Source organism: Paroedura picta, chromosome 10 (genome assembly GCF_049243985.1).
Source record: "Paroedura picta isolate Pp20150507F chromosome 10, Ppicta_v3.0, whole genome shotgun sequence".
NCBI classification, from domain to species: domain Eukaryota; kingdom Metazoa; phylum Chordata; class Lepidosauria; order Squamata; family Gekkonidae; genus Paroedura; species Paroedura picta.
This window is the reverse complement of record NC_135378.1, coordinates 64,978,331-65,001,691: the sequence shown is the minus strand read 5'-3', so window position 1 is coordinate 65,001,691 and position 23,361 is coordinate 64,978,331. Positions and strand designations below refer to the sequence as shown.

The following is a 23,361-nucleotide window of genomic DNA, read 5'->3' as shown; positions in this document are numbered from 1 at the left end:
CTCTCTTTCATCTTGTCTTTCTTTCAGCTTCCTGAAGGTTTCCAGACCCCCACCTGGAATTTGGAAACCCAGCTGGCTGCATATGGAGATGGAGTCAGGAATCAAAACCAACTCTTGTGATTAGATTCTGCTACTCTTTAACCACTTCACCACACTGAATCTAAAGACTGAGAAGGGAGCAGGGGAAAAAAGGCCAGAACCCAGGAAGGTCACAGTGCAGGTATATGTGCTAGCATCCATTGTATTCCTGGGTGCAATGGGGTTTGCCCCTAATCTTTAAACAGCCCGTGGCGCCACGGGCGCCACGGACTAAATAATTTGTTAAGCCCCCTAGAGGTGGGCTTTGTCCGTGATGAGGAAGGGTCCGGGTTGGACCCTTCCTCACGACAGACAATTGGAGGGACCAATCGGCAGGCGCAAAGTGCCTGCCGATTGGTCCCTCCGATTCCCAGCCTGAGCAACTGCGAGCCGCGCACAGCGCGGCTTGCAGTTGCTCCTGGACTGACGCGGCGAGAGGCGCGAAGCGCCTCTCGCAGCGTCAGACCGCCGCCCGAGGGAACCACCAGCAGTCGCGCGAAGCGCGGTTGCTGGGGGTTCCCTCCCTGCTGGACTCACGCGCCTTCTCCCCTTTCAAAACCCCTTTTTATAAAGGGGCTTTGAAACTAGTCATAAGAATAAAACCCTAAAATACTGAAGGATTGCTAACATGAATATCTTGTGCACAATGTTCAAGTAATAAAGAGTAAGGCAGAGAATGGATTATAGATCACATTGAATACTCTTCCTTGAATATGAAACTTTGCATTTCACTCAGAGCTTAACATGCAGTGCCAAAGGTCAGGTAAAGAGATAGCAGACAAGACAGGCAGAAGTCAGAAATGTTAAAGAGAAGTTTAAAAAGTGGTCCATATGAGAAACCTAAAGTTTCTAAGAAAATAACAGGAGGCCACATATGTAATATAGCAGCAGAAGTATTTATTCGGTAGAAGTGAGAAGAAAATTAAGGTATATATTTTATCTCCCAAACAAACAAAAAACTAAAAATACTTCAAAGAGATTGAAAGTTATGTCCCCTTTAGTTCCAGTATCAAGTATATTACCAGACAAACGGGAAATCCAATGGTCAGATAGAAAACAATCCTTTTTGAAGGAACTTCGCATCCACGTCTATATTGCAGTACTCTGCAGTTAGGGATGTGTGATTATTTTTGTCTATATATATATAAAAAAATCCAGTCCTTAGAATGCACAAGATCCTGGGTCACTTGTGACTTTATTCATTGTTGTAGATGTGGTAGTGGCAGTGAGCATCCAATCCTTGGGTCCACAATTCAAAACGTGAATGGAAAAGATGCGCTAGATACAAGAAACAAAATAAAATTAACAACCACAATTTATAAGTAGATTATTTCTTGTCAAGGAATACCTGCATTGCAACTAGTTTAACTGCCCTGTCTTCAACCAGAGAGTAGACTATGGTGTTGTGGCAGAGCAGGAAGACAGAAAACTCTTTTACTTCAGGCAGGTTGGTTTTCAGGAAATATATTAGTCATAGAGTCAAAAAAATGCAAGTACACCTGCTGGGGGAGACACGCTGTATCAAATCTATGAAGGTAAAATAATACTTGTGCTTGTAAATCAAGGGTAGCTAATTTGATCTTTACCGAACCTTCACATTGTTTTCAGATTACATCACAGAAGTTTTCTGCCCAAAATTGGAAGGGATAGAGTTTTGAAATGAAGGGGGTATAACCTACCCAGTAAAATATAGTCAAGGCATCAAGAAATATATACATCAATCCAGCCAAGTCAAACATGCAAATGTCATCATGCCATCCATTATGTGTTTAAACTTTTATTTACCTTAATAGGTATCCAGATTTAACGTGTCGTATGCATGCCTCTTGACCAGATTAGGGAATTTAGGCATTACTCTCTGTGTTAAATTTTATTATGCTCTGAAAATAAAAGGACATGTGGGCTGCTAGAAGGGACATTTCTCTATGTTGCTTATTTTGAATTTTGTGTTAGAGACTTCCCCCCCCCCCGCCTCCTCCCCTTTCCTTACAGGAGCTCTGGAGAAAGGATCTGTGGCATAGCTATACTCCCCAAGACAAAAGTTCCCTGCAGCTGTTTTACAACACAGGGTGGTGGAGTCTCCTTCGCTGGAAGTTTTTAGGATGAGATTGGATGAGCACCGGTTGGGAGTGTGTGATTTTTAAGTCCCAGAGAAGGTGGGGGGCTGGACTGGATGGCCTTTTGTGGTCTCTTCCAACTTTGTGTGATTCTGATTCCGAATTACATAGGTCATTACAAGCACTATCGTAAGCATAGCTATCTTTTAAAGTCCACTGAACAGTTCAGAGTTGCATTACAAATGTGCTAAAATCGTGATAAATGTTAAGAAAAAAACAAACAAAAGGGAGCTGATGTCACCACACAAGAAGCTGTGTGTGACAGCCTTTGGGAAAGCTTAACGGAACAGGTTTCATTGTGTGATATGCATGTCTCAGGTTGGAGCAACTGAATATGAAGCTTCATCACTTCCAGAAACACAGAAGCTCTTTTGATTTTTTAAAATCCTGGCACTATGAATATGATTCTGTGGAACTGAGGAGGCATGCTCTACACCAGGGGTAGTCAAACTGCAGCCCTCTTGATGTCCATGGACTACAATTCCCATGAGCCCCTGCAACATTCGCTGGCAGGAGCTCCTGGGAATTGTAGTCCATGGACATCTGGAGGGCCGCAGTTTGACTACCCCTGCTCTACACCGTCACCTTAATGGGAAATTACCAGTCTGTCTGAAAAGGGCAATGCACATATTTTGCAGTTTCAAAACATGTTTCTCAGAAACAGCATCTGGAGGGTATGCCTTTGCATATCCTGAAGTTGCAAAATCTGCTTAGAATCCCTAACCCAAAGGGGTTGAAAATGGCCTCGGCCAGGGCCTTTTTGGCATTAGCCCTGGCCCAGTGAAATGCTCTGTCAAGAGGTCAGGACCCTGCAGGACATTAACCAGTTCTGCAAAATCTGCTGTACATTAACCAGTTCCACCAGGCCAATGGTCAAGGCCCTGATACTACTGAAACAGGGATGATCAGCTCTCCAAGAATCTGACCATCCCCTAGACTAAACTAGTTGGGGCTATTGGAATATAAAATGTTCTTACTGGTTATTATGTGATTTTATATCTGACTGATAGATTATTTTATTTTGCCACCCATCCTGAGCATCTAGGAAGGGTGGGTTATAAAAATATCAATGTATTGATTTAAAATACATGTTTGTATGGCATGTTGTGAGATTCTCATGCTTAATGTGCTCTCCTGGTATGTGAATTAGAATGTCAGAACTACAGCATCTGAAAAGGATGCCAGTAAATAAAGGGAGGGGAGGAAAAATCCTTTTATCCAGATCTAATGGCCAGCAGTGTCAAGAACCATACTAGAATCATTGTCAATCAAATCAATTACACTCCTAGCACCAAGTCTTGATAATCCTGTTTGGGAAGAAAGATGGGCTGCCATATGTCAGAGGCAAAAGGAACATTACATGAAAACAAAACTTATTGTTTTACTTCTCGGTAGCATAATACACAGCAGACCCATAGCAAATATCAGTTTACAACATGAACATGGAGTCCTTCAGCAGTGTGATATTGATTTGAAAGGAACAATGAAACTAACACAAAAGTAAAAAAAAGCCCCACATTCGGCAGGTTTTCACCTGAGGACAAATCAATCTACAGCTTAATTTCCCCCACTCTTTTAGCTAGCAGAAATTTATATGCCACATGTGGTTTTGCAGGGATAACTACAAGCATCTGGACCAAAATGCTGGAAAAGGTAGCTGTCAATAGACAAGTCTCTGGCTGAATGTTTCATTTTGAAATTGATCTGTTCACTTCCCCTGGCACAACCAGGCAGGGTTGGCATTCTTTTCTCAGAGGTTTATTGCTTGTCTTAACTGGATCTGCAAAGTCTATACAAGGGGAAAATCTGCAAAAGCTTTTCAGTAAAGTTTCTAGTCATAAAACGAGTACCTGTCCATAGAATCAAAGGAATTTAATCTCTGGAAAATTTAAGCAGAATGAAAATGTATGATTCTAAAAGGATCATTATTAAGACATCCACATGTGGCCTAGCTAGGCTAAAGGTCTGGGCACACTCAATCATGTTGGTTTATACTTCTATGAGATCTGTATGAGACACTAATGACAAATAGAAGAATGAGGTTTCTCCTCCACAAACTCTGGTACGAAGTCTACAGAAAAAAGATGAACACGCTGAATATTTGATAAAGGGAACTTTGGTTTTCAAAACCTCATACTCCCCAAATCTTGTTGGCTTCAAAGATCAAATCTAGCTGTTCTACTGCAGCAGATGAATCTACCCTCTCAAAACTATGTTGATTATTAGTATCTTATAAAGCAAAGTGACTGATGGCTCAAAACAGTCAGTAGCCTGGGTAAGACAGATGGAGATTTTAATCAATGGAATTACAAGTTGCACTGATGAACAGTCTAGGGCCAAGGAAGCATCTATATATCCCATCATCTTTCAAAGACAAGATGAAATGAATGGCCAACAAATTAAGATCCATCAGTACATATCAAACTCCTCTACTCCCTACTAATAAGAGGGATTAAGTTGGGAACAAGGTGTGGAAAGTATCTATGCCATTGATAAATAACCTAGGACTGTGAAAGATCAGCAGTACTGAAAGAAATTCATTCATAGCACTGCTGGAGCATTATTGGTTGAATAGGGTTAGTGGTGCTGGAGGAGGAATTTAAGGAAGAAACATATAAGCAGGCTTCATATGCATTTGTCCCATGCTGCTTCATCATCAAGCCTTCTTGTTTTGATATAATGGGATTAGTTTTAGGGACCAAGCATAGATTTTTAGGGATCTCCTTTCAATTGGTACTACAGGAGGTCTGTCTCACCTACTTGTTGTCCCTAGAATGTAACGTCATCAAAAGGCCCAGTGATATGACTGGTTAGGCCATAAGTAAAGATGTCAGAAACAGTGCAAAACAAAACAAGTCCATTGACACCTTTAGAAATGCAAAACATTTATTCTGGTATAATTAAAATACACCCTGAGGCATCTGCTGATGAAAGGCCATTCCTAAGATGAACCATTGTGCACTGGAGTGGTGGGTGAGACACGAAAGGAACTCAGTGCTGAACAAAATCAATTAGACCCTTTAATACAGGGTAGTCAAACTGTGGCCCTCCAGATGTCCATGGACTACAATTCTCATGAGCTCCTGCCAGCAAATACTGGCAGGGGCTCATGGGAATTGTAGTCCATGGACATCTGGAGGGCCACAGTTTGACTACCCCTGCTTTAATACTTGAGCAGCATGCTGAGGAGGGGCTTGGTACTCTTTGGCACGGTTTTCTGGAAAGGCAGGGATACACAAGACAGACAATAACATTGGCCAGTTCTAAAACCAGTAAGGATTGACCCAAAATGTTGATAGCCAATGTGCTTCCTTAATTGCCGCCTGCACTTTTTTTGCATGAATGGTTTGCAGATGCATTCAATAAAGCCTAGTTTAGCTCATGTATGTCTTCATTTGGGCACAAGAGGTCTGGTACCATGAAATGTCTTTTGGTGGGGGACCGGTAAACACGTTGACAGGTATACAATTAAAATTTTTGAAACAATTAAGAACACAAATTAACAGGAGCAAATGATGCTTTAATGATGCGGGGCAGTGGGAAAGGGGCCAGGCAGGGAATGTTATGAGCGTTCAACTGTGATGCACAGATGGATGCCCTGAATGATTCCTACCACTTAGTGAGCTGCACATAATGGATTAGACAATGTTTTAATCCAAAAGAATGAATGAGCAAAGGGTGGTGGTGTGGTGATAATCACTTGGCCCATACCCTAATTATATACATGAACCATTCTTCCTGAGATAACAGTCACCCACGTGGAACAATTTTAACTGGCTTCCATCTAGTGGCAATAACATGTTAGCTAGTAATGATCACCTAAGGAAACCTGCTAGCAGCAGTCTCAAGCTTCTTCTTGTAATTATGAAATTTCTTTTAAAATAACACCGAAGACTATGATCAGGCCAAGAAGAGCTGCCTGAGGGGGCTAACGGGAGCTCCATGTATTGCGCTTTCTCAACAGAAGTATGTTGTTAAAACAGAAGGGTAAAATGAGCAACAAACAAGCATGCCTACAAAAGACACTCCCTTGGAGAATGTAATCCCCCCCACCCTCTGTTTGACTGATAATATTCAGCTGTCTGGAAAATGAGCCCCTGGATAACACAAGGAAAAGTAGATAAGGAAACGGACTAAAATTGCACTTGTCAAGGAAATTACAAACCTCACAATCCACTGAGAGATGATTCCATCCTTTGCTTGCGTGTTGACAGACTGTAATTTGTCACATATGATGAAGACTATCGATCATACATTCAGTTTCTGAGATGTTCTGGTAAACAGAGTATGCATGAGCCCCAGACTCGATAAAGAATATTGCCATAGCTCCGTATCTTTTCCCAGAAGATGACCCAAAAGGCTGATACTAATAACAGTCAGGGTGTGCATATATAACATTTTCTCTCTTTGAGAGCTTCTCCCCTTTTCTTTTAAGAAAGAATTATTCACGGGATCCTGGGCTGACAAGTGCAAGTGGACTGGGAAAGTGCAGGGTGTTTGAGCAAGAAAAACAAGCCATGAGAGTTTGGGCTTCTCCCAAATTCCATGCTATCTCACTTTCTGAAGTTCTTGTCTTAACCAGGATGGTAACGGCTGTCCTAGTCTGTGCAGCAGTTTGGAGAGTTCTACATTGTGATCTCTGTAGTAGTTTGAAAGGAATGCCCTAGACTGACAACAAGAAACACAAAGAAAAGTATTATCAGGTAAAAACTAACAACCATCTAGGCACCTGTATTCCAAGGCAGGGAAATCTAAGTTATAAAAAGGGTTCAGAGGGGATGATGTAGTGGTCATGTATTCAAACATTTAAATATTTGAAATTCACGCTGTATTTGTATTTATTTCATTCAAAGTACTTTTTGCTACCTTTCCACTGTACATAGGGTCAACCAAGATGGCAACTATTGGGCTGCCCAGTCTGATGGGACTCCATGATCTTTTATGCATGACAGTGGCTGTGCTGGGCCACTGCCTATTTGTTGTGGTGGAGCAGCATGTTCTGCCATTTCTGGTGTCCCCATGGGGGTAAATATCAGTGGCAGAGCTGGTCCACCACTTTCTGTGTCATTTTGGTGATGGTGTAGCTCTGCTGCCAAAAATGCATTCCCCTGGAAAATTTACAAAGTTTCCGCTGAGTGTGGGAGCGGGGTCGGGGGGGGGGAGGTTGTTTTGCATGAAGGTGCCATCCCACCTTCCTGCAAACTGGGGAAAATACCCAGTGCTGGGAAGTGCCATGGAGCCAAGTGGGGCTGATGGCAGATGCAGTAAAAAGGGAATGCTGAAAAACCAGTGTTCCCTTGCGACCGTTTATGCACTGGAGGTTTCATGCTGGGCTGCAGGCTGGAGTTTTAGCCATGGCAGGTTGCCCCACCTCTTCCTGCACCCACATGTGGGAGCATTTGGCCTGGTGCACTTCATCAGCCCCCGATCTGTGCTCCTGACAGGGGGGTGGGGCAGTGAAGTTCCCAGTGCATAAACTGTCTGCCACAGGCTATCAGAGGTCCTAAAGTGGGCCAGGGCCAGAAGGGGTGCCAACATCATGCATAAGTAGGGATTAGCCCCTCTGTCATGCAGGCGCTGGCTCAGCTCTTCCTGCCCATGCATAATCAATCCACCTGAAGTATAGACCTGAGACTCAGAATGTGAAAGAAATACCAGCACTTGCAGGAAATGATCTCCTTTTGTAGCAATTATGCCCATCTAGAAATGCCTCTGGATGGTGGGCAAGTGGGCAGGAGTCATCCTATGGTTATTCTATGCAATTTGCTAGCATAAGATAAAAGTACCATTACAGAAGAACAGGAAGTGCTTGCTGTATTGATGCCAAAGCCAAGGTTAACTTGGATCCTTCTATTTCAGTCCATGCAACCCGAGCACACAGGGCTGCAGGCCATTAGCTCTGGGCTGACAAATGGCTTTAACAACTAGGTTTTGAAAACTAATGCTGTTATTAGATCCCTGTGAAGGCTCCATTCCAGTGAACACTTGTTAACAATGACTTTTACTTTGGTGAGCCTCATGGACTATCCCCAATATAGTTTTCAACTGGTAACTTAGATATATGAATAAAATGGTACCTCTTGATCCATTGGTGGGTACTTCCGGCCTTTGCTTTTCCCCAGGCATTTTGTCTTTCCTCCCTCCAGTAGCTGACACCAAAAGCCTTTCTGAGGATCAAACCTATGAAAGTTTGTTTAGATTTATGGCAGACTTACAAAAGGAATGTAAACTCACTCAACAGTCTCAGAGTCATTACAAAGCAATGCTGTGCCAATTTAATCTAAGCCCTCTGAAATCTATGAATTTATATTGGAGTAATTCTATATAGGATTGCTCTATTAATCTAACAACGGCAAAATCAGCCTTTATCTAGATCTGTAATCTGGCAAAGATCTATTATCTGTGATCCAAGATGGAGCCATTTTGAAGCTGTTTTAAAAACTCGCTAAGGAATGAGACAAACACTTAGTTTGAAAAGATTCACATTTCTTCCGTATCATTTGGCAGATGTGTTGGATAGCTGAAGTATAATCGGTTGGGATGCAAAGGTAATTAGCTGCCAAATATTGTCTTGCCTTGGGCCTGTACTTATAATAGCATTGCACCTGCATGTACATGCATATGACTTCATTTTAGACAAGAGGGGATTCCTCCCCCTCTCCCACCAGCACAGCCAATTACAACGTAATCCTAAAAGCCAAAATTGTCCTTAGTCATGGCATCAATTAAAATTAAATAAATCATTGATTAAATGGATATATTAGGAGCAGATTTATGTCTAGTCTGGATTTCCCAATCTCCTTTTTGCATAGCAAAGTACTTTTGCTCGCGTTCAGTAATTTCCCCAGAGAAGAAGCAATATAGTTTGCTGTGCACAAGGAAAGAAATAAAGCTGCAGAACTATGATCCTCATAATAGATCTGCTTTCAGGGAAATGTGTTTAACTTTGCCAAGGAGAAGTGCTAATTTGGAAACCTTCAGAACAAACAAACAGAAAATCAGTTCCATGAAGTTAGACCCTTTTAATCACCCACCAAACTACAGAATGTGACCCTGATCCTTTGGCAAGGATCATATTGTCGGGTTTGAAAATGTACATAGTATCTTTAGAAGCATGCATAAAGAGGAGAAAAGGGCACGAAAAGATTAATGAGGAAATTAAGCTGGAAAAGGGTTTGAAAATGCTTGCTTTTTAAATGGATAATAAATATCAGTTGAGGCTTGGTTTTGATTGGATGAAATGGAGTATTTGATGCAGAACTGGGAGGAGTTATTTTCAGTTAGATGGAAAATGACAATTGATAAGAGGCAATTGGAACACACACACACACAAAGTGAATGAGAGTCAGAGGGGGGGAGGGTATACTGAGTATTTGGGTATCTCCAAAGGTTTACTGTAAACTATATTTTGAACATCTGGGTTTTGTATTTTAAAACTGTGTAGCAATCCAATGTATACAACACCTGCTCCTAGTGCCATAACACATTACAAATGTTGTGGGAGTTCTTAGTAAAGAGCAACAGACCTCTTATGAAATAAACCATCAAAGGTATTGGTGATCATGTTGCAAAAGGAAAGTTACAAAACTATTCCAAAAATGATGGTGGTGGCAGAGTGAAACGATCAACCTTGCAAATTGGGAATGTATAGAACCCCAATAATCCGGTGAAAAGAACCAATGGCAGACTGCACATCCGGCCCAAATGAAACACTTTGATGTGCCAATCATTGCATTAGGTTGAACTCTTCCACTGAAGTCACTAAAGAGCTATCTTTTGATTAGATTCTGCTTGCTATCATTGATGAAAGTATATATTATGATAATAATATAGTGAGTACATATAAAAATATCACAGTGCTGAATAATAGACAATATAACCCACCAATCTCCACACTTGTCAATCACCACAAGCTACCAATCCCATCACAGCGGTTGTATCGGGGACTCAAACTTCCTCCCCAGCCCCAAAATTATCATTAATATTATTTTTTTTAAATGCACTTCCACGTTGCTTTGGAGAAAAAGCACAACACAAGAACATTTTTTTAAAACTCCCCTCCCAAAGCCCTGAAATTATTATTATTATTTTAAAAGGGCTCTTTTGCATCACTATGGAGAAATGCCACAACAAAGAAACATCCCCTCCTCTTTTGGGGATTCTTCGTGTAATGGTCTCTATTTATATTTGGGTAGATTTCTGATAGGCTGGACATAGTCACTGGACCCCCATCAGTGATTGGCTATTTACAGTAAGGTTTAAGTCAAAGAGTACAGATGCTTGGCTGATCAGGAGAGGGCTGCTTCTCCATACACACCCCTCCCCTTTCCCTGTTCATACCCCACTGCAAGAAAGTGCAAATGGGGATATGTTTTGGATGCCCAATCCCAAAATGACAGTGCACCATAAGGAGAACATTTTATTTTTACATGGGGAATGTAGCTTTGGGGTTCCGCAGGAATGCAGAACACACCTTTAAAAAAAAATCACTATCAGGCAATGGAGACAGGAGGGCGGGTGTGAGGTAACTGCCAATACTGTTGCGCATTTCTCCCTCCACACAGGCTTGCTCTGTTTGCTCCCCAGATTGCTGTGCGGCAAGAAGTGGCAAATCGATAGCAACAAGAGGCTATCCTGGGAGCTAATTCCTCATGTGGAATTAGGCTGTTGACCAAATGAGATTTCTTTATCTGCTGCTTCCTCTCCTAACCAGTAGATGGTGCTAACATATCACTAATACCCTTATCAGTCTCAGAGAGATCCACTGTATTAACCTTATTTAGTTTGGTAGGCACCACTGTTTTAAGCACTTACTCATACAATACATTCCTCTACAGATTACTCCAGTTTACTCTGTAGATTACTCTGTAGATTACTCCAGCCATTGATTTCAATAGCTTAGACTTGAGTAACTCTGCAGAGGATTGCACTGATAACCTTGGTGCTCTTTGTGAGGTTTATATATGACTATATGACATTTTTTGGCCAAGGGATGAAAATAATATGAGGGATTTAGTTCTGAACTAAGAAAAACTGGTACCCACAAGCTTTGAGAATAAGTGTCCTTTCTCAAACAAAATTGTGGAGATATACAATGGAAGAGAAATTCTACCATCAGCAGTTGAAATATGAGAACCTTTAACAGAAAAAGGAAAATTTCTGGGTTATTGGTCAAGAGATGGTTCGGTACTTGAGTGTGGGTTGGGTTGAGAGAAGGGACAAGAAATAAGAGAAACCATCAGGATCACTTAGAAAAGTCAAATTGAGAAGTAAAATCTTAAGATGGAGGTTAAATTGTCATTAGAGAAATATTCCATTATATCACACTGAGGTTCTCACGGATGTAACCCCCACATCATTTCCCCATACCAGTTTCTTCTCTGGAAGCATCTTTTTTTTCATTTAAACAAGGGCATTGACGTAATGTGACACAATTGTTTTCATTATCCAGTCTTGGTATTACTTCTTCCTCAGTTAGGAAGCTTAGGATAATAGTGGATTTGAGACAGTACAGGAAATGTAACTGCCCTAAATGGAATAAAGAACTTTTTAAAAGTTCACATTTCCCTGTTTCCTCAGAAGGTTTTGTCATGGCTATCATAAGAGCAGGTGAATGATTATATAGAAGTACTAGTTTTTCCATTCTACTGTTAGTCCTCCCCAGTAACTGGTTAGTCAATGGCCATTGTGCGAGATAGGATGCAGAGCTAAATGAACCACTGGAATGATCCCGCAGGGCTCCCTTAAAGTTCTTATTGTATTCAAAAGTGATTCCTAAAACTGTCCTAAACAATCTTTGGTTATATGATATTACCCTAAGGGCACTGTTGTTAATATGAGAATACACCCAGAGAAGATTATGAGTTTCAGGAAAACATGTCATGTCACCAAAAACACATCCAATGTACAAAGATCTTCCCCTTTGACTTCTTTTATGAATATTCATCTGGTATTAATATAACTCATGACCTGTGCACAACCAGAGTGATTACAAAGGACAATAAAGTGATAAAAATAGACTCACGTTAGGGCTTCTGAATAATTATAATGAGGAGAAACTCCCAGAAACTTCTGTACTTCATCCATTACAGTAGCTGGGTCACCTCTGAGCTGCTGTCCATCAACAATGAGCAACTACATAGGAAGATGTATTTATTTATTTTCTTAGATTTTTATGCCACCCTCCCATATGGCCCAGGGCGGTTTACATGGAACATCATATAATTGATAGCAGCTGCTACATAATATATCAATAACAATTCTAACAATAATATAAGTTTAACAAATTACCATAATTAATTCATTGAACAATTTTCAGCAGAACAACTTTAACAGAGCCCCTAGGTGGTCAGAATCATTCAGATTATGGGGGAGACCACTGGATGTGGTCAAATGCTTGGTGGAAGAGATACACATCATTACCAGATGTGCTGGGAAATCATCCAGTTCACTTGGAGGGATGTTATAGGCCTAGGGTGGCCAAACTGTGGCTCTTCAGATGTTCATGGACTACAGTTCCCATAAGCTTCCATCAGCACATGCTGGCAGGGGCTCATGGGAATTGTAGTTCATAGTCATCTGGAGAGCCTCAGTTTGGCCATCCCTGCGATAGGCACTTGAATGAGAGAAGTCATCCTGAGCAGCTTGGTCATTTATACTGAATGCAAAGAACAATGGAAAGTCTTCATAAAAGTACAAGCACACAAAGGAAAACAAACCAGGCCCTTTCTAAAGCTTCCAAACTAAACGAATGCTTTCTGCCACACTTACCGTAGATGCAGGACCAGCTTTCTTACACAAGCAGCAGTAAGGGAGCCATACAAATCGGACAGATTAGTGAAGTCCCACAGGTTCCTTTGAGAAAAATCTGGGAAACAACACTCCTTTGGGCCCCAGCTGTATGTAGTCCACATATTGCAGCCCAGTATTCTCTGTGGCTCATCTCCGTGGCCATGTGTTGCCAATCACTTGGGACAGAAAAAGAGCTTGGACCAGCCCTGATGGTGTATCTAGAATGTGTGTCTATTACAAGGCGTTCATAGGACTGCACACACAGAGAGACCCACATGATATTCAGGGTCTGAAGCAATCTGTTCTACCTTCTTCATCTACATTCTGGACACATCAGGCAAAGTCAATTGCAACCACTCTGGCACTATTGGGCTCCTCTGACTACCGATGGCAAATGTCAACATGGATTGTTAGGTCCCGCTGTGGCTTTGGAAACTGTTCACAGCATTTAAAGTTTTCCTGGCTGGATACCATTTGTTGGGAGCTTATTTTGAATTATTGAAATGTTGAGTGCCTATTATTAATTCTGAGTGCACAATGAGTGCACTGGAATGCTTTTGGTAAGTGCTCCCTGTTGCCACTCCTGCAAAGTTAATCCCACTCGCCAGGCAAACATTAAGTGAAGCTTGTTTTACAAGAAAGAGAGCACCACATTTCTTCTGATCAAATCAGTCCTGACCCCGTGTGTTTCACTCCCAGCTGTGATGGGCGGTGGCATGCAGCCATCCATGTGGCATGGTTTCTGTGGGATGCAACCATCCATGTGGCATGGTTTCTGTGGGATGCAACCATCCATGTGGCATGGTTTCTGTGGGATGCAACCATCCATGTGGCATGGTTTCTGTGGCATGCAACAATCCATGTGGCATGGTTTCTGTGGCATGCAACCATCCATGTGGCATGGTTTTTGTGTGACATGGTTTCTGTGGGATGCAACCATCCATGTGGCATGGTTTCTGTGGCATGCAACAATCCATGTGGCATGGTTTCTGTGGCATGCAACCATCCATGTGGCATGGTTTTTGTAGGAAGCAACCATCCATGTGGCAAGTCCTTTTGAATGCGAGAGCTGCTGCATGGCACTGACATGAGGCATAAATGAATCCAGGGGCTTCCTGCATGGTGTTTGAAACATCAAGATTTGCTTTTAGTGAGACTCCTTTGGGTAGTGAAAAGTGGGGTATGAAAACCAACTGTTGTTACACGAGTAATAATTAACTGATAAACCACCATGTATAAAAACCTCACTTAAGAAGAGTTATGCCATTCCCAGCTTCCTGTCTCAGGGAGTGTAACTCTGCTTAGGGTGGCACTACCAAAGTTGTTTTTATATGATCAAGAGAAACAGGTTTTGGAACCTGCAGCTGAAGAAACCATTTCCTATAGCTAGGTTAGGGATATCCATCCACAGGTGGGACCTAAGGACCCCTTGGAATTACAGCTCATCTCTAGGTGACAAAGATTAGTCCCCTTGGAGAAAAACGAATATTTTGAAGTGTGGACTTCACTGAGGTACCTTCCTGCTCCAAATCTCATCCAAAAACCATAAGTCAGTGGACAGAAGGGATTGTGTAGGTGCTGAGCTCTTGTGGCCCTTTCTTGCATCTCCAGGAAAATGCTGATTGCCACTTTGAGGTCAGGAGATGAATTTCTTCCAGGCCAGACTGGTCAGGGGTTCTAGTTTTGGGGGGCATTATCTGGGCATGGAATTGGGGTCACTGTGGGAGTGCAGGTAGTTGTGAGGTACCTTCCAACTCTATGATTCTTTGGTTCTAATCTCCAGGTATTTCCCAACCTAGAACTGGTAATCATAGGCTAGGTTTAAATTCTGTTTCTCTTCCTTCTTTGTCAACAACATGTAAAAAGGTTAGAGAATATAGTCCAACTTCAGACCTCAAAACTTTGAACATACTTTCCATGGAATTTTTCTGGAAAAGGAGAAGGACAAGGGCTGAAAATCAAATGAGGTTCTTTAACCTAAGCCCTAGAACTCAGAAGGCAAAGTGTCTTCTACTGCCAAATGTTTCCTACTCATGAAATCTGGTTCTCCAAACAACACTGTCTTGGAAGACAAATGAAAAGACTCCCAGAGGAGATTAGGGCCCTAACAGAACTTAAACAGTAATGCATGGAGCTTGTTCCACTGTTTGAACCTGGTTGAGGTCAAGCAGACTTCCTTGGGGCTAGGGATCACTAGCTGGTTGGAAGTGGTGGAGCATAGAGCTCTTTGAGCGGCATAAACAGGAGAGAGGACCACTCCTTGTGGGCCTCCTCATGTAAGTTGGTGGTGGCTTGAAGATCTAGTGGCAGCTACCCTCTGTCTGCAACCCTGGAGAAAGATCAGCAGTATTCTGGTATCGGTGAGGTAGTGAGCTAGAAGCTCATGGTCAACTATGTCAAATGCTGCTGAAAGATCTAATAGTCCAAGCAACACGAAGCTGCCTCAGTTCAACTGGCGATGGAGGCTGTCTGTCGGGGTGACTAGTACTATTTCTACCCCATGGCTAGGCTGGAAACCTGACTGGGATGGGTCTATTTCTTCCAGGAATGCTGATATTTGGTTCATAACAGCCCCTTCAATCATTTTTTCCCAGGAATGCTAGGTGAAGAATGGTTCGGTAATTGTAAGGCTCTCACGGGTTTAGAGATGTTTTTTTTTTTCCAGCAGTGGGTGAACTACTGCCTCCTTTAGCTTTAGGTTAAAGGGCTGGACTAGGATCTTGGTAATCCAGGTTCATATTCTCACTAAATACAACAACAACAACAACAACAACAATAATAATAATAATCATGCCATGGAAGCTTGCTGGCTGACCTTGGGCCAGTAATGCAGACTCAGCTAGCCTACCTCACAGGGTTGTTGTGAGGATAAAACAGAGAAACGTAGAATGATGTAAGTCACTTTGGTTCCCCATTGAGGAGAAAGGCAAGATATAAATAAAGTGATTAAAAAAAAAGTTTTCCATTGCCTACAATTTTTCTAGTTCTCCCATCTTGTACACTAAACTGCTTTGTCTTTTGAGATCAACCCAAGATATATGCTTGTGATTTATCAATTCATTATTAAACACATTACAATATCCATTATTAAGCATGTTGCAATATTTAAACATACCAATCTGTGATGTTCGTTTATCATGGGGAAATGTTGAGTGGAACAGAAATTACCTGTGAAGTGGGGAAGTGTGTTAACCATCTTTCAATATGCACCGCATACCATCCAGGAGTCAAGCAGCGTTTCTGTAGAGTCTTTAACTCAGGGGCTGCCCAGTCATCTGATGTGATCACTTCGTAGAAATTGAACTTCAAAGCAGCAGGGTCTTCGTGAGAACGCTGATGCTAGAGGAGACCAAATATCACTGAACAACTCATGAACGGCTTGGTTTGTGTCACCTTTGTGTTTGCTGCCGCTTCTGTTAGTGGGTTTTTTGTTAAAATGTGGGTGCTACAATCATCATTGCCAATTTTCTTTCTTGCTTTTTTAAAGTTAAGGTTAAATCTATTTTCAGCTGGTCTTTTCTTATCTTCTGAACTGTCCATGATGAAAACAGTTCCTGACACATACCAAGGTGTAAAAGATGTATACTTCTAAGGTAACTGAAGTCAATGAATTTAGAAGGATATAACTTTGCTTAGAACTGCACTGTTAATTATATGAAAATTAACCTTTTTTGCCTTAAGGCATGAAAGTTTTTCTATTTATTTATTAGACCCAAGGGTCTTGAGGCAACCTGCAATGTTAAAAGCAATAAGATGAAAACAACATAAGAACAAATAACATACAATATTAACATTGGAATATTATATTATTTAAATACATGGCTATCACCTCCATTTTCAAGAGGAGCGTTATGTAGAACGAATGGTAATAGTCCAATCTGGAGGTGACCATTGCATGGCTTGATGTAACAAGGTATGACTCAGACAAATAAGGAGCCAGCTGGTGGGCCTGGCATTGGTGAAAAAATGCCAACAGTGCCACCATGGACACTTGTGTATCCAATGATAATGCAGAATCCAATCACACTCCCAAGGCTCTTTACAGAATCCACAGCCATCAGCTGGACACCATCTAGTCTTGGGAGTGACCCTCCAGCTAGCTTCTCAGTCTTTCCTAGCCACATGACCTCCATCTTGAATGGATTCAACTTCAGTCAGCTCCCATTTAACCATTGCACTACCTTATCCAGGCACTTGGACAGTGCCAAGAGCATCTTTATTCTGAGAGCTGAGTGTCTATAGCTATTGCTGATTAAACTGAGCCTTGAGACAACCTTGGAAGGGCACTGGAATGTATAATTATGCCCGTGGGTGACTGTAGCTCAGTGGGAAAATATGCCATTGCTATAGTACAGGTGAAGAATATGGTAAAAAGATACTCTGCCTACATGGATGCCTAATTTTGCTCATATCTGATTGATCCATACCCTGTCACAGGTTATGAGTCATTTGCTTATGGGTTCTTATCACATACCTCTGAAAAGGTGACAAGGCACTGATATTCACATGGGGAAAAAACATGTTGCCTGTCTCATTATTATTTATTAAATTTCTATACCACCCTCCCAATATATAGTTCTTTCATTTGGATATTAACTGCATGTCATGGAATATGTCTCCTGTTTTGCCACAGCAATCTAGAAGTTTGGTTTTATGTGATCCTGTAGCTATTATGCCAATTTTTTGGGCACAGAAACCACACCTGATACCAGGAGTATGCTCGGTCCGATGGGTCAATGAGAATGGTGATGAGTTTTGCCTTGGGAATGAGGGAGGCAGCACGTCTGGGAGCTTCTTCTGAATGGAAGTAGTTGGCACTCTTCTCAAATATTATATCAGTGGTGGTATTGAAAGGGGTAGGGAAAAAATTCATATACCTGCAAGTAAAAATACAATAGCAGCAATCAAGATAGGGATGCAGACATACATGACATTAGTTCGTTTCACCATTGCAGCTATGTTAGCACTTGTATAAGTGTTGCGGCAGGGAAGGGCCAATGTAATGTAATTCAAATGAAGTATGTAATATAAAACCAAGATAGACATTGGGAAAATAAGTTACTCCTGGTTGGCCAGGGCCTGACACCTCAGACCATGGCCAATCGTATAAAATTAAGGCACATAAATAAAATTAATTAGCACATCCAATGAAAACCTCTTTCCTCTCTCAACCTTCTAGCTGACCTTGATCAGGCACATGGATGAATGGAAGAATGTTATCCATTGCTTCCAGACAACACCCACCTGCCACTTTAACCCATACAGCTCTTGATTACAAGCTTCTGAAGGAGCCACATGGCGACTGCCTCCTGGATGAGTAATTGCACTTGTAGAACAATGACTCATGGCAATGTAATGGCAAATTTCTTGGCTTTAGGAGATTTATTTTTTTTAAATGTTCATTCACTTTTCTAGTTGCCATAAACCAGTCATCCTCTGTGGTAGTGATCTGTCATTTTGTTATTTCTCCCAGTGAAGGACAGGCCTTTAATACCAAAATGCTTTTTGTAACAAAATCCACATACAAAGGATGGAATCCAAAATCACATTTGACCACAGACCCTTGTCACTCTCCCCAAAAATCATGCTTCTGTATATCAAGATACTCCAGGACATTGTGAGATGTAGCATTAGAAGCCGCAAACTACATGCTACATTTCACATGAGTTGCCAAGGGGGACTTGAAGTCATATTGCAGTTATAAGTCTCTGGTGGCAACTATTGCGTCAAAAGTGCAGCAGGTGCCAATTTGAATCAGGAATGAGGAGTCAGGGGGCCTCCAGCCATCCTCTCCCCATACCATTTTTAGAGGTCAAAATGGTGTATGGGCTGTGATAATGGGATAAATAATGCCCCCCCCCATGCTCCTGATCTGAATAGGCTCCTTGCTGAGCTTCCACACAGGAATTGCCACTGGAGACTCACAGATACAGGAGGGCTGCAAGTTCCTACTCATTCAAAGCATGAGGTGTTGTTTGGTCCTGAGGGGGGGGGGATTGCATGATTCTTTGGAGCCTCCTCAGTGTCTTCTGGAAGGTACATAATGTTGTGGAAAGCTACAAAAACAAGCAGCAGATTTTTACTGATTATTGTACACTACCACTTAAGAGTTTACAGATCTGTCCCTCCGGTACTCATCTTATTTTTTTAAAACACTCTTTATCCTTTTCTTGTAGGAAGAAGATGCCCTAAACTTCTGACCATTTCCTCCATTATCTTCTCCAGCTCTGTGACATGTGTTCAAAGTAGGGCAACTAGAAGTACAGTCTTGTAAATGTGTGTGGATGATATTCTCTTTGATTTTAATGTCCTTTCTTAATCATTCCCAGCACTTAAAACACTGCCGTTGACTATAATTTATAACACATATATAACATCCAATTAAACACAAATTAAAAGAGACAGAATAGGAATACACAAAAAGCCCCATCCTTCTGAGTGTGTTTGTTCATAGGACAACATAAATACTGGCATTGTAACATGAAAGGGAGAACAAAGAACTATTCTGGCAAACTTCTCATCAGTGCAAAGTAATTTTAATTCTCAAAGCACCATGCACAGAAAAGGCATCTGGAAATTATGTAGATGTCATAGATACTTTGATAATTGCTCCTCTGTGGTCTGGCATATGCTAACAATGGACATTTGCTTTTGGTTATTCTTACCAGTCGATTCCCTTGTGATAGTTGTTTCCGTTAAAGAACTGAACTTCTTCAAAGGTTTTTGGACTGGGGAGATTACTAATGATGGAAGGATGCATAAGGAGGAATAAATAAAGTGCTGTTGTTCCTACAGGGAAAAAAACGCAGAAATATTTGATACTATGGGAAAGGGTATGAGCACTGAAATAATAGTGTTTCACAAAATATACAAATGAAAATCCCAGTTACAGGGGAAAGTGTCATTATGTAGGTTTTATATCACCCTAAGAAAATTGCTTTAAACTTAAATTATGTTCTCTGATGAGTTAATGAGGCCTCTACTGAATTCAAATGGGTAATATGTACTTAGGAAGAGAATGTTTCCTGAATTTCAGACATCTTTACATTTCAATCCAGTCATCTCCCTTATGAACATGTCCCCCCACCCCCAGTTCATAACTTTCCTTGCTTTGATCTTTGCAGTTATCAATCTGGACTTTAGATGATTTAAGCTTTTGTCTAAAAATAAGGTTGATCAAAGCAAATTCATTTTAAAAAGTGAGATCTGTATTGCTATATTTTCCATAAGGCTTTATAGTGACTACCAGTATACCCACAACTCACATCATTCTCACAAGTATCCTGTTAGAAAAGCCACACCAGGGAGGTTCAAAGCAGAGAACAATTATTCCAGTCTAAATTCATGGAGTTACAAGGGCTCTACTGAATTCAAAGTAGAATTCTGTCCTTTTGTCAACCCAGTCCTTTTCTTTATGGACTTATTTGTTTTCCTTTAACAGCTTGTCCTGCTTCAACTGATGCAAAAATGAACCATCCAAGGTCTCCTTAAATTAGACTGGAATAACTGCACATACAATTGCACTACTCAATCCAAACCCAATTGAACAGATTGGAATAGAAATGTGCAAGAGATTTCATGGCCTGGCAACAGTAGGTGAAATGATTTTTGATTTCCAGCAAGCATACAGTAGCAAGTCTTTTAAATTATTTTCCTTAATTAGCTTTAGATCATTTAAAAAACACTTTATATTTTTCACTGCTCCCTAGCATGGTTATCTGATTAGGATGTCTGTAGGGTTTCTTTAAGTATGTTACTTAAATGTTTTGTGGAAAGAAACTGCCAATGGCTCAGAGTTGATGATTTTTTTAAAATCAAGAGTGAGTTTCTATCAATTACTCATCACCAACTTGCTTGGCACCCTAGAAAAGTCATTAACGTCTAAGGATGTGATGTGGAAATCTCTAGATTTAAATCACAGCAGGATGATAATAGTTTTCCCTTCACACAAATACTTCTGATAGGACCTATTAAAATATTATGTGGTGGTAAAGTTGGGCTTGCTTCTAATTGTACACTTGGCCATGGGGAACCGAATAACAACAACAATTGAATATGATTTTTATGTCAAAGTGGTTTTATAGTCTGTTGTTGCTGTTTTGCTGGCTGGCTGGATTTTATGACTGCATGATAAAGTCATTAGATGGCTCCTCCTTCTTTTATACCACTGTATTTTATTTTGTTATTTTAAACATTTTGGTGTTTTGTACACAATCAACTTTGGACAATGTTCTTTGGACTAGTAGTATAGAGATATCTTAAAGAAAGAAAGGGACATTAAAAATTCTCCAGATAAGGAATAACAATACTCAGGAATTAGCAAAGTGAATAGTTTTTTCCAAACCTACAATTAAATAATGGCTATTCTAAAAGGTAAGAAAATGCTGATTTGTATGATTTTTTTAAGTATGAGAAAATATGGATTTCTTATCCCTTGGCTGACAATGAATTTGTAGATATGTGTTTGTGTGATTGTATCACCTTACTAACATCCTGTTCATCTTCCTCTTCCTCCTCTCATTAGAATGACCTGTGAAATAGCATACACTAACACAGAGTGACTAGGCCAAGGGCACCTCATAAGCTTCATGGCTGAATGGGAACTTGGGTTTCTCAGTTTGTCTGACATTCAAGCTATTATGCTACTTTGGCTATAGTACCAAGATATCAGGTAGACATGTGAGGATCACAAATCAGAGACAGTGCATGTGAGGACAATCTTGTTCCCACTTGACTGAATGTATCTATCAAAATCACAGTAATTCATACCTGAGCATGCTAAACGGTTATACTAATTGATTATAAAATTATTGATCACACAAATGCAGTTTCAGGACTAAATGAAAATAGATAAAATTCTGCAAACTCAGCAAGTCCCACAGAATGTTTTATTTTTTTCCCTCTGGAAACCATTTATTTATATTATACTTTAAGCTGTTCATTTACCAGTTTTCTGTGGACCAATCACAAGAAATTTTGGCAGGTGTTCACAAGATTTATCTCTAGACCAGATATCCCGATGTCGTCTGTCATCACATGGATTCTGAGGAAAAGAAAAGACTCAGTTCAGGAAGACATCCTAACACTTCTTGCTCATCAGAAAGTTCTGTGCAATAATCACTACCCTCTGAATTCTAGCCCCTCTTCCAATATGGCTAATGGTAATATCTCCCCAGAGAGGTGGCAGTCAGTAAGATGGGCTGTGATGAGAGATGACTGCTTGAATATATATATATTGGTATTTTAATATTATTTTGATTGTTTTCTCTCTTGGACCGTTTACGCACTGGAGGTCTCATGCCAGGCTGCAGGCTGGAGCTTTAGTCATGGCAGGTTGCTCCACCTCTTCCTGCACCCACACAGGGGAGCATTTGGCCCGGTGCACCTCATCTGTCTCTGATTTGTGATCCTGCATGGGAGCTGGGGCAATGAATTTCCCAGTGCATAAATGGTCTTGGAGACTAAACTAGGTGGAAAGGCCACATACAAACATTTTATGTAAATAAATGATATTAGCCACTATTAGCTACTGCAACTGGCAACAGAAAAGTACTGCTGATCTCTTTTTAACAAGATATCACTGTTCTTTGACAATAGCAGCCACAATTTTAAAAAGCAGTTGAATCAACCAGTAGCTCTACAGCACAATTAGAATCGAGTGTTTTAAAACATTTGCAAAATAAGAATCCAAATCCTTAAGAACTACCCTGCCATGGTATCTCCTGGTCACTGAGGGGCAGAGCAGGGAATCGCTCTGGTAAATATAGTTGTTTCTCAGCCCTAGATGTGCAAAGAAATTAGTTGATAGAATTTTGATGGTATTGTGTAAGCATTTTCTGCAAATAAAAACCATGAAAGGGTCTAGGGGGTAATTGCTGTAGAGAAACCTTGCAACATCTAATCTCTCATCTGAAGTGGAATGGTCCATTGTACCATCTCAGCACTTTGTCGTTTCATTTGGCTGCAACTGAAGACCAAGCTGCATCTACAACAGTAGCCGGTTCAATAGACTGAGACAATGGGCTGAGTTCTTACAATTCTTATTCTAGCCTTAAAAAGCAACACCACCACCAACTATATAGAAACAAATTGTGATCTATTCTGGATCTTATCTGGAACCTTACTTTACATCGAAATAAGCAGGTCTCTCTTCCATTCATTACATAAATAGTTCCTGTTCAAACCAATGCAGCACATTATAAAGTTTTTAAAAGATTATCTCTTACTGGATTTTGACATTTTTTTTTTCTGACAAGTTTTTTTTTCAATAACAGAAATGTTGCCTTTCTTAGGAGTTCTTCAGCTGATGATGCAAAGTGCAGTTAGGTATTTTAGCTGTCTATGCTTAGTAATAAGCACATGAAAACAAAAAAAA

General features: G+C 40.8%; 1 protein-coding gene across 2 annotated transcripts in view; it reads right to left on the bottom strand.

Annotated features, from left to right (window-relative positions):
* Positions 1-959: 959 nt before the first annotated feature.
* Positions 960-23,361, bottom strand: part of NDST4 (N-deacetylase and N-sulfotransferase 4) — a 136,828-nt gene continuing 114,426 nt past the window's right edge. The window contains exons 9-16 of one of the 2 annotated variants that reach the window (XM_077300473.1): positions 21,933-22,029; positions 19,652-19,775; positions 17,689-17,863; positions 16,155-16,319; positions 12,220-12,329; positions 8,273-8,375; positions 6,361-6,863; positions 960-1,356 (exon numbers count right to left, since the gene is read on the bottom strand). In XM_077300473.1, coding sequence (XP_077156588.1) covers positions 6,744-6,863; positions 8,273-8,375; positions 12,220-12,329; positions 16,155-16,319; positions 17,689-17,863; positions 19,652-19,775; positions 21,933-22,029 — 894 coding nt within the window. In that variant the 3' untranslated portion in view covers positions 960-1,356; positions 6,361-6,743. Of the gene's footprint in view, positions 1,357-6,360; positions 6,864-8,272; positions 8,376-12,219; positions 12,330-16,154; positions 16,326-17,688; positions 17,864-19,651; positions 19,776-21,932; positions 22,030-23,361 lie in introns of both variants that reach the window. The other variant, XM_077300472.1, reaches the window with a different exon arrangement.